The sequence below is a fragment of the Ylistrum balloti genome, unplaced genomic scaffold (assembly GCF_031769215.1).
Source record: "Ylistrum balloti isolate Yb309-2 unplaced genomic scaffold, AGI_CSIRO_Ybal_v1 Utg370104, whole genome shotgun sequence".
In the NCBI taxonomy this organism is placed as follows: Eukaryota; Metazoa; Mollusca; class Bivalvia; order Pectinida; family Pectinidae; genus Ylistrum; species Ylistrum balloti.
The window spans coordinates 1,704,268-1,716,629 of NW_026782129.1; the positions used below are offsets into that span (position 1 = coordinate 1,704,268).

Genomic DNA, 12,362 nt, shown 5'->3' on the forward strand with positions numbered 1-12,362 from the left:
CTTTCCTCACCTTCACCAACATAAAACATATATTCTCTTGTATTCTCTATTTATAAGACCGTTGTTATGTTTCTGAAATCGGTCAGCACTCTTAAAACATACGGACGGGATTATACATTAAGCTAATACATACCGCATCGCATATAACCAGTATGGGAGGGATGTGAATAATGAGGCATTACGTAGAGATACATTGCATGTTAATTGATGTATGGTGACTAGGTGTTTAGATATATGCTGACTACGTCATAAAGTACTCCAAGGAGACGTCGATTTAGGGATGCGGATGTCCTGGTATTCCTATGAGGTCTGGTATCACTGCCATGTAAATAATTACTAATTATCTTTTACTTGTATCGAATATAAACACAGACAGACCGCTATGTTTAACAAGCAATATCTCTTAGCATATAAATGAGATAGATATATTTAGATTCAAGGGTATCTCAAGTACACACGTTATTTTACAAAGGATAAATTTATAAAATTAGATTATAAATGAAATCAAATTATGAAATTAGAAAAAAATGTTGTTTGCACGATGATGAGCAGTAATAAACTCTGCTGTAACAAAAATGAGAAACAGGATATCAGCGTTTAATGAAAACGAGCTCAATTACGCTTCCTTGACATAGACACCCAAGAAATGGAAAGGAGGACTTCAATTCAACATAAAATAAGAGTTGTGTAAAGACAGCCGTGTAAACCTCTAGAGACTAAAGCATTGGTCGACGTTTTAAAGATAGCAGACATATGAGATTTAACGTTGATAACATGTCTGGGAACTGGTACAGCTTTCTCAGCGAAGAGAGCTATTTTTAAGCTAAAGGCTAATTTAAAAGGAACTTCATATACTCGTTATATCACTTACTTCCGAAATAAAGATAGGTCTAGTAATTCATAGGAAAAATGTTTCAACCCACCTCGACTACTTGGATATAAGTTACGTTTAAGTGTTATTGCAAATTTTCTTGCTTAGAAAACAAAATAATATATTTTGTAATTAGAAATACTCCGCCTGTCTATAACTAATATATTCTTTTTAAAAAAAACTGTGCGCTTCCCATAAATTAAAACGTATTTCAGGTACATAATTCATATAGAAATTTCTATTTTTAGAATCGAAAACTAAAAACAGAATGGCTTATTCACGGCACTGATAACTCTTTGCAGCAAGTTAACATATTAATTTAACGATATGAAGTATGGAATTTATTTCCAGACCTCCTCCACTCAAAAACACAGCACCTTTAATAATTTATCTGGCCATTAATATATATCTGTGTGTGCCTCTTTCACTATTTATTAAATATGGCGTGTGCCCTTTTAATCTCTCAGCACGCGTCAGATGAACGACCACTCCCCTGGAATAATGGTACCAGTCTTCTCTCCCCTGCCGTGCACCTCGTACGTGCGCGTACTAAAACATGTGTACGGATGGTTTTAATCACTGCTCGGATCAGAAATAAGCTCGTGCTGGCATAGTGAGACTCACTACCACAATGATGTTATAGACTGTATCCTGTTATCGCCACAGAATTTGATATCAACATAATAAATTCTTATGTTTGTTTTCTGCTTGTACATTGTTCTAGAACGCGAGGACAAAAGCAATAGACACGACATTTCATTAAATATGATAAGTAAAATATGTAATTAATTCGACAATTATGTTAAGTTGAATAATAAAAACCAGGAAATACCAGCATGTCAACATAATCTTAGCCCAATGTAATATTCTCGAACAGTTGTTCTATTATACAACCCAGCGTATATAATCTCGAAAACAAGTGCATTCAGTGGTAAAACATGTTTTTAATCAATACTCTACTAATAAAACCAGGAAGCATCCAGGCAAATTCTTGACGAAAGGAACGAATTGAATCAAACAAAATTAAGTACATGTAAATTTACATTTTCCGAAGTAATGTCGGCAAAGAGCGATGTGTTTCGGTATGACCTTTCAGCTTCTTGTTGTCTAAGATGAAGGTTCCAGATTCACTTTATGCTTCATTGCACTCAATACCAGAAAATTGACTGAGAGAGTCACCGAGTACCCTATTGATAACCCGGAGATGGTAGTAATGTTCTTGTGGTCTGTACGCCACTTTAGAAAACTACTTGTTCATCCCTTATGCCGAACACTATTACTTCTTTGATCTGAATACATTATAAATATGTAATAATTCATAACAGGAAAATGCACTTTCGGTAAAACACCTAGAAATATTTCCGTACAATATTTCTATTGTTATAAAATCTAGAGTATTAGAGGGTAACCAGGTACTAGCTCCAGACCATAGTATCGGATATTTTGTTTTGTTTTTGTTTTTGTTTTTTTTTGTACGCCAGGTACATTTGTCTTTCATTTTTGGTTAGATAAAGCAGAATGGTTTCGTTTAAAGGTGTAGTAAACTGCTCTTAAACCAATGGTATTGTTTTTATTCGTACGGGTTAGAGGTTAACCAGGTACTAGCTCCAGACAATAGTATTGAGTATTGTTTTGTTGTATGCATTCATTTTTATGTTAATGTATGGTTACATCCGATAATTTAACATGTATTCATGGTGATTATTAACTGACTAATCAGTGTTTTTTTATATATAGTTTTGGTTGCCACAATTTCAAACTTTCCTGAAATTTACCTAGCGGTGATGTCGATTCAGAAGACGATGTTGTATAGTTCATGCCGTTCTCATGAGTTATTTTTCATTTCCATTTTTAACTCACTATCATTGAAGCTACGGTCATTTAAAGGCGTACTTTATCCATCCAGTTTACCTTCATCATTAACATGCCTTAGGATTTCAAACATACCATTGTCAATTGTCAATGAATCAGGACAAATATGATACTTTTGTTTATTGTGGCTTGTTAAAGAACGATGGAAGTAAGCCAGAATGTAAATAAAAGGTTCCTTTGGTGTCATTTTCCAAGACGAACAAATCTTCGTCTATTTCAACACACATGTATGCATTGCTCTTCGAAAGAACAACATCTCTACACGAACATGGTGGTATTTTTGTGACGACGGAGGAAGCAGGTTGTACTTATAGTTGCAGATCATGAAAAAGAAACTAGAAGTCTAGACAAACGATTTTACGCTTATCGTTTTAACTTCATAATGCCAATGCATTGCTTATAATATTGTTGTGAAAGAAACACATGTTCTGGCACGTGCAGTTTCCATAGTTATAAAATATCAAGTAAGATGATAATTCATATTACTTATCTCAGGATAAACACCAGTAGAAACAAATATTTTCCATTGACCTTTGCATTTGTCTAGATTTAGTTGCAGAATCTTTTTTTATTGGTTAGCAATATACATGTAACGGTTCCCTTCCTGTTCCTGGGAGGTACAGGCGTATGGCACAGAGCTCAAAGCTTAAAATTAACGTTAAACAATAACAATGTTTCTGGGGATACCAATCTCAGCAATAAAACTTCCTATATCTCAGTCAGCATGTATTAATTTACCACTCACATTAAATATCATATAACCAAAGGACTTCATTGTTTATTTCACTGTTTTAGAATGCGTAGGAGAAAGAGAAACCTGTTTCTTGATAAAAAAAATGTATATTTTAAAATATAAACTCATTCGGTTAACGTTTTCTAAGATTGGAAAAATAGCATTGGTATAAAATGTATTGGTATTACCATAAATATGTGGAATATATATTTGTTTAACATTAAAAGATATTAAGATATTTTCATTTCCACATTTTTCTAAATGTGTAAGAAATCTGTGATATCCGTTCTCAGCTTATTTTTACAGTTTTTTGGGTACAAATTCAGAACCGTGTGAAATATAAATGCTAGATGCACAACATCATTAAAGAAAATACAATTAACATTGTGTGAAATAAAAACAGCATTAAATTGCATATAAAATCACTTTTAGAGGAAACGACTCCCTAACACCAATTTAATCCTATGTCGTAGTTATTACCTATGTTCTGCCTTCCTTTGACCATGATTAGTCAGTAAAGAAATACCTGGTTAAGTTATATATATTCAAACTTCCATTACCACAGAGCTTTTTCGTTTCATGTACACAGTCTTATTTATATCGGTTGCTAATGAGATGAAGGTTCACTAACAAGAACTCGAGTTCTTTGATGTCATGTACCAAATCGGCCTGCAGTAAAATATAAGGTGCTCATAGTAGATTCAGCATATCAGAGAAGTATTATGCCTCATCCTACCTATCCAAAGAATTCACTATGAACCAGATCCGATGGCCTAAATGTATTGTACTCCCGGCTGGCATAATTTCAGAAAAAGTTCACCCTGCGCCAAACAAAGGATCATCACGCTTCCTATGGTGTCTGGCCCTGTATGACCTCTGGCTTGGTTGTTCTTTGTGTGAAACTGGACTTATGTTGACCCAAAGCAATATGGCTTTTGTTCAACGTAATTAGCTGAACATGCTGTAATGAGTTTCTAGGTATGCTTGCGAACACAGGTTAGAGTCAAACAACCTTTGATTCAATGATCATAGATATAGGATTCCACAAGCGACTTCAGCCTGACCCCTTTGTGGTAATGGGAACAAGTTAGATGTAAGGTACTGTATCAGTATAGTACAGAGTTTAACGGGCAGTTAGTTCTGAATGGAACAAATAGCGTTTATTTACCATCGTTTAGCAATCAAGCTGTCCATAAAAGTGAGAGTTGGTTTCGTTTCGCCCTCAAATAGTTCTTTTTAGCTGTATGTGTTAAACGTTTGCTATAAAGTATCAATGAATCTAAATATTGTCCTTGTTTTAAAGTGTCGTAATGCAGTTTCATGTAGTGAATTAAAAAAAATCCAAACCAATGTTTATAGAAAAGGTTTCTAATAATTTGAAAGATAATGACCGTTTCTTTCGTTTGCAAAGCCTCATTGAATTAAACAGATAAGAGTGTTTCAGTTCTGTATTGTACGGTCTAGAAACATTAATATCGTATTTTGGAGCACTAACTTGACATCAAACCATGTATACTGGCTATTATGTAGGAACATAGAGTTCAAGACACTTTACTAGACTGGACATGTGGGGAACATTCTTTAGGTAAAGCAGTAAAGTTTCCACATCGAGAGTTAAAGGTCACTATCTCGAGCCCTAATGGGGGCATAGTATTGTCATCGTCCTGCCTGTTACACACGCTAGGTACGGAGCTATAGGAGACTATAATGTTTCTGGTGAGATATCAAACCTTGGTTATGGCTGTTGAAGACTGGTAAAGCAATAGACTCGAAGATAAAGGTCACCTTAATTGTCTCGACAAGCTGAAATGTCCATTTTATTACACATTGAAGTACCCACCTAGACAGCGGACGAGTGCTAGTTCAGACTTTAGTGAAGTCGGACATTTTCATTACTACTTTCTATTACAAAATTAAGTAATAATGTTGATAATGTTTCAAACGCGGTGTTCATACATTAACTCTGTTAGTATATTTACTATTTGACATGTGTTCAAAGAGACAGAAACAACCAGCTTTGCATAATCTAGCAATGTTGCATCCATCGCAATCAGACAACAGAACTTTTATTCTAGACCAAGGTCAACAGTGAGTAATGTACCACCAGCGAGATGAAGTCTTTGACAGTGATTAACTACTTGTATAGTCTGTATCACTACGCAACATGTGACGTCATGTAATCAAGGCCACCGTCTGAACATTACATCTGCATGTAACCTTTCCTTTGGTACGTGCAACAAGTCTGAGGGTACTGAGAATCGAATCACGGCCGGTCTTACATACAGAAGGCTATCATGATACCATAGCTAATGAGAGTTAATTATGGTATCACCTATTCATATACAAAATCACCAACATAGGGAAATCTGTATTTTTCTGGTAGCTACAAGAAGCAAGTTAGACTGACAATTGTAACACGATTTGTTGAAGAATATATTTTGAATTCCTATCAACAGAATTAACGTTGTCAGATGTTAACACTTATATTAAAGTTATTTATTAATAAATTAACGTTATTGGTGTTTATAAAATGCCATAATCATCTCATATGAATTCATACTGTTAGATTTAAACTAATATTGTGGAATAGATGAAAGTTTACATTCACTAATACACTGACGTTATCAGTTCCTCTCAGTAGAATAACCATCTGACCTCTTCCTCTTTTTAACAACCACAAAATTATTTTAAGATATCATCATTTTATATTGCATATTTGTATTTAGTACCCAATCCAAAATAAGATGTAAATGAAGAATATACCGACATGTCCAAATTGATGAAACAATGATAAAAAAAATGTGTATCCTTGCGCAAGTTCAAAGAGGATAAGACAAGGTGTTCCTGAAGGGTAATTATTTCTATTTCTTTTAAAAAAAAACACAGTGTAAATCTTGGTCAATCAAAGTAGGAATGATCCAGTTCTAAAATTAGGGCCAGACTTATGAAACCATCTTATTAGACATGCCACGCTTGCAATTTATCCCTACAACATTTGTATCAAAATGCTTCGGCATCATAATCCACAGGATCCGTCGGACTTGTTTACTTTTTAATATGAAAATATAGCGACCTTGTATATAGCCTGTCATAAGCTGAATGATTTCAGCCCAAAGACCAGATGGTGTTCCCGTTGATGGTCGGTAGATTGGTTTCTTGGAGCCACATGTACAGCGCGATTCTAACCCCATGACTAACCCATGAAGAATGATTAACCCCATCATGGGTGTAACCGGTTAGCATGAAAAAATAATTATCTATATGTCTTGTCTTTTTTGTATTATTATTCAAATTTTAAAACTGAAAGTACAAAAATAACTGTTTATTTTATAGAATGAGAATTTCTTAACAATTAAGTTCCAGATAATCAACTTGATATTATATTGCATATTTCTATAAGCTAAGCTAACATATTACATTTCACAGCTTCGATCACAAAGTGTCAAATGTAATCTTCAGACCTGAAATAGTGTAAGTGCAATGACAAGTTTATTATATCTGTGAAAAAAATACAGCTCAACGAATCTATTTCTGGAACAAGATAAGTGTTTATCTTAAAGCAAAGGGTAACGTTAGGATTTATTTATAAACTGAAAGAAATGCACGGCGTTCTAGTACTAGCAATGATAAGATTGAACTTATGACGTCATTGAATAATTATCTGACATACATATTTTGTATATGTTAGCAAATTAGTGCTTGAACATGATTGACTGTACGAGAAGGGCAAAACGTTCTTTGAATGCATTTTATCAATGGAGGTTGACAATTTGATTATCAATTCATAAATGCAAAAATATATTGCAATAAAAACGTTTTCCTAAAAAATGGTGTTTTTTTATTTTAAAGGAGATCTTATTTTGAATTCAGAATCTATACACTAGAGCATGGCATCATCAAAGAAAATTCTTTCTAGAAACGAATTCCTAAGTGTTCAGTCACACCTGCCTGAAATAGCACCCGTATGTATAAGCATATTAGTGTCGCTGGTTTTATGTCCATACATACTAGAATATGAAATAACTTAACATCTATAAAAAAGCCACCTATGAAGGTAAATTTACTTCGTTCTTTGAGTGATTTTCAGAGAAAAAATTGACAAACAGCAAATGGTGATTTTTTATTGCTGTTTTTGGTATTAAAAATGTTGTTTTATCAATGTCTAGATTAATAGATTTTTAAAGAAAAAAAATACTGACAAGGTGAGAGGATTATTTAAAATTCTTCAGATTCAAATGATATTCATTAATTTCATGTTCTATAAAATGCCAAGGTAGAGCAGGGGCTATTTGCACTTAATACAATGTCATGTGCTCCATACATATATGAATCCTGACAAATCAACACTTAGTGTCTTGTACAAAATCAAAGAAATTTGGTAAGCTGATTATTGATAATCAATATATTTACCATAGTACTGCGCAATAAATACGTATCAAAGTCACTTCATATTCTATATAAGATATCCTTTATATAAATAAGGTTATCATATATATTACATAATGTCTACTTAGAACTTCCTCTTTGGCCATACGTACATCACATACATCCAAAGTGGTAACATGTTTTATTAGTAAGAAGGGGGTCGGGAGGAGGGAGGGATATTTCAGATTACATGACAGACACAGAGCAACAGACTACGAGGTTGTGTATAGTTATGACCTTCCCCTTGGTATCACATGTCATGTGCTTGTACATGTGGTTTTAATAGAATCATCGTAGTAATCAGAGCAATAATCCTATAGAACACGTCCAGACATACACCAAACCATGTATTAATCAAGGGTACACGTTGATAGAGCCCTTGAAAGGTAAGTTTTCTGTCAGAAAACATAATGAATTTGGGTATTGTGGCGTGATATCTAAAATGCTTATATTACATTCCTCTAACAAATTAGTCGCAAGCCTTTTGATCGTAATGTTTGGAAGATATGTATTTTAGAAACTAAAACTAAGAATGCTAGAGACTGGCTCAGTTGACAGAGACGTCATGATAATCAAGAGACTGCCAAGTGTATCTCTATGACAATAGGCAGACAATAAGCGCGTGACATCTATAATTACATGTATTTGTGGTCTGGTGAGAAGGATATTGGAAAACTACCAATGCCTAATCTATACTCTATTTTGATTATCTAACAGAATTATGATCGCATGCTCATACTGTCCTCCACTGTTTGGCAATGGAATTATATTCTTTAATTTTTTATTCCTGTAGTACAGACTTTGTTCAAAGGTTGCAATCAAGAGTGTCTGCGTGTCCCGGTTGACTTCACATTTACGTAATCACTTTTAACGAAGCGTATCTAACAGACAGGTTTTCACACCGATACTATAACCACTTAAGAAGTTGATCTGTACTATCACGAGACTTGTTTGGCAAATCTAACGACCTCGTATGATTGCATCACAATATTTTATAATTTGCCAGACACTTGCTGGCACCAATGATCCTTTCACAATCCAGCCAATAAAAAAGTCTACACAATTTCATTGAACGGCTTCAAACTGTACACATTCATCAACAGGAGGCAAAGAGCTAATAAGGACATCAACTGTCTCTGACAAGCTACAAAGATATTCCCATACTGTGTGAACTGACGTTTGTAATACGTTTTCGTTATTCTCGCACAATTTTGTCAACATTTCAATTGACATTTCTATCAAATTTTCACATCAGATAACAAAGAAACACATTCCCACTACAATCAACCGCAATAAGTTTGATGCAGAAACAGAGCCGTCTCAAGCTATTTATCAATGGCCGAATGAGCAAATGCACCGAACAAGAAACTCGAATTGAAAAAAAAAATATTGATAAGTATTAAAGAGAAATTCCACGTGTAATTTCAGGCAGGTGAGATTTTATCACTGTTATGCCAGGTAGTATTCAAGGAAATTCTTTCTAATACCTGATTTTTTTTCATGGAATAAAAACAAAAGAATGAAGCATTTGATCCATCCTACGGTAGATAACACCACTAAAAAGCGCCAGACTCAAGCCAAAATGAAGTTTAACTACATAAAGCCTACAAAAGCCAAACCAACATGTAACTTATAAATACACTATAAGCGGACTACATTCTTCTCTATAATCTCACCTGTATCTAAGGTTAGACATTCTGAATGGTTTCATTTGACCCTTAGTTACCAACACAAGTGAGCAACAGCGATCGAACAGTCACCAGGCAGCACTAGAGAGAGAGAAAGATTGCTAATCATAGGGGCCAATATGTAAAGTAGTTATCAGACCATGTCTCGGCTATTTTGGGCTAGTGTGTTTGCACTGTATAACACATCTTCCCTCTATATCCCCTACAAGCCCAAAGAAGTATCGATATACCAGGACTGCCATCTGCCAGAAACCCGAACGTGACGTCATAGGAAGTAATAACCTTCCCCATTACAGAATAATTTTCTTTCGTTGCACGCGGTGGGTCTGGCCAATTCTAAGTTTTAGTCCGAGCCAAATCTTTTAAATTTGTTCAATTTCCGCAATTTTTTATTAATCATCACGTATTCGAAGATATGAAGAACAGGTGTGAGCTACACAAGTGGTATGAAGGTTGGCTTTTGTTTGACGAACGCCTTTCTCATTGCGAGTCTGACAGGTGTTTTAGGAACGATAAACTGCAGTTGTGGTTGGTTCATATTTTAAATAATTTGCAAATACGTGTACACGTGTTTTCCTCTCTATTCAGGCATGCTCTTCAAAACACGACCAGAATACCGGAAATTCGTATGCGTGGATTATGTCAGATAGCGATTGGCAAGCTGTGCGATTACACAAAACAGGGCAAGACTTTCAACATCTTAAGTCTATTTCAGAAAAAATCCATATCCGAAAAATAGACTAGCAGATTTTTTTAACACATGGAAATTATCCATGCACTTTGAATGTTTTGCTATGATCGAGGGAGGCGAAATTACATTTAACTCAATACTTAGCACCGTAGGCTTTTGGTTAATGGAAATTTGAGACACAAATACAAATATTTCGTTATTTTGACTAAAACATCATTCAATAAAAAATAATTAGATTTTAGACAAGTGAATAAGTATTTAGTTACATGTAAATTGGTAAACGAATTCTGGGCATCTATAAAGTTTTGTTACAAGATACAGATATAAATGTAAATCTACTTTTTGCCAAAGGACTATTACAAAACACCAAATTCAAGGACGTTTAATAAAATATCGCAAGAAATATTTGGGAAAGACCTGACAACAACATAAACATCTACTACATTGGTTAACAGGGGAGATAACAAACACATACATAGACTTAGTGATCTGACTGAAGAGATTTCACACAGTTCTATGGAGATAAGTTGCTCCGTTGGAACCGACAAATGCTAAAGTACACTGGAAACAGGCACTCATCTGGCAATGGCTATGAAAACATACATATATTTATAATTTTGATAACATGCCATATTTTAAACGAAATTCGTTATTGTGTAAGCAAATCAATATCACCCTATCAGTTTTCGTAGAACATTTCTGAGGAAACCGCAACATTACAAAAAATGTCAGAAAATGTTAATTAAAACCACAGAATATTCAGTAAAAGCCCACATCCGGTCGGAAATGATGCCAACCCATCCAAGATATTTTGCTAATGAAACGAATTTCTAATAGAAACTAAAATGATACATCAAGTCGATTTTTTCTTCCTTAGTCGCCTAATTCTCAAACTTTCTGACTCAATACTGCTGAGTCCTAGAAGGATAAAACAACTTTATGATGCAGTTTTATTTATTATTTGTCATATACTACTTCTATTGCTTTCATGTTATTGATAGGCGTTTTCCATTAGTGTGTGTTTGGAATAATATGTTTCTGATATAATAAAGAGCTCCTGATGACTATAATATTTTAACCAATCATTTATTGTAGTCATTTTAGTAAACCAAAAATAAAGAAAGAAATCGATACATCAATCAAATAATAAACCAATTTGATTTAAACACCGAATTATCATCAGTTCAATATTTAAAATTAAGTTGAAGTTTCAGATTTGAACAAAATCTCCATGTGTTGATTCAACTATGAACTAGGACCATTAATGTATATACCAGAAAACCGACCTGAAAGGAGTCTGTAAATCAAAAGAGCATTCCAGTGTGTTCTGTTAGTTGACTTCTGAACATTTGGGTTATTTTTTACAACACAAAATTGTTGCCAAATGTTCATGTCTAGTAAACGTGAACTTTTATCTTTAAAACACAGAAGGCATTGCTTATATATTGTTACATAACAATTTTCCAAAGAGTCGACAGTAAAAGTTTATCAGCAGTATATCAACCTACCTTTTCTTTCCAATTTTTTGAATAATATCCGTGTCGTCCATTTTTAAAGTTCAAACAATCCTAGGAGCAGGATTAATTTTTTTAAACCCTGCCCCTGTTTATTCCATTGCGACGGCAATGTATATTGCCGCGCTCTGATGGATATTTCACTTCGTAAGGTTTTGCTCTTTGGAGTGTATAACGAAAGATGAAGTCCCGGAGCAGCAAAGATAAAACACTCCTTCTGGTTATCTCCGTTAGCTCAAACACACCAACAACACTCGTTACTTAGTCATGTATATGGTAGGGATGATTCACGCTATACCACAGCCATTTTGTCTGTTATATCTACCACCTCACCAGCACTGCACGCGCACAAAATAAAATGGCGGTGGTATGGCAAATGGAGAGAGAGGAAAATACTTGCTATTAGGAAGAATGTTAGTATGAGACTGGCAAAGATTGTATAGCCACGTCTCATCCGAGTGTTGAAATAAGTATACCCATGGAGGGTCATATCTACGATGGTACTGACGTGTGGAGGGGCCCCAGCAGGGGGTTATCTAGTCCCTCAATGTTAGTAGCAAACATATGC

General features: G+C 34.5%; 1 protein-coding gene across 7 annotated transcripts in view; it reads right to left on the reverse strand.

Annotated features, from left to right (window-relative positions):
* LOC132550060 (tripartite motif-containing protein 2-like) overlaps window positions 1-12,362 on the reverse strand; it is a 57,508-nt gene that overhangs the window by 11,515 nt on the left and 33,631 nt on the right. Inside the window, exon 1 of one of the 7 annotated variants that reach the window (XM_060214066.1) lies at window positions 11,789-12,229. The exons of the other annotated variants lie outside the window; for them this stretch is intronic. Coding sequence (XP_060070049.1) covers window positions 11,789-11,829 — 41 coding nt within the window. The 5' untranslated portion in view covers window positions 11,830-12,229. Of the gene's footprint in view, window positions 1-11,788; window positions 12,230-12,362 lie in introns of those variants that run through there. 7 annotated transcript variants of the gene reach the window in all.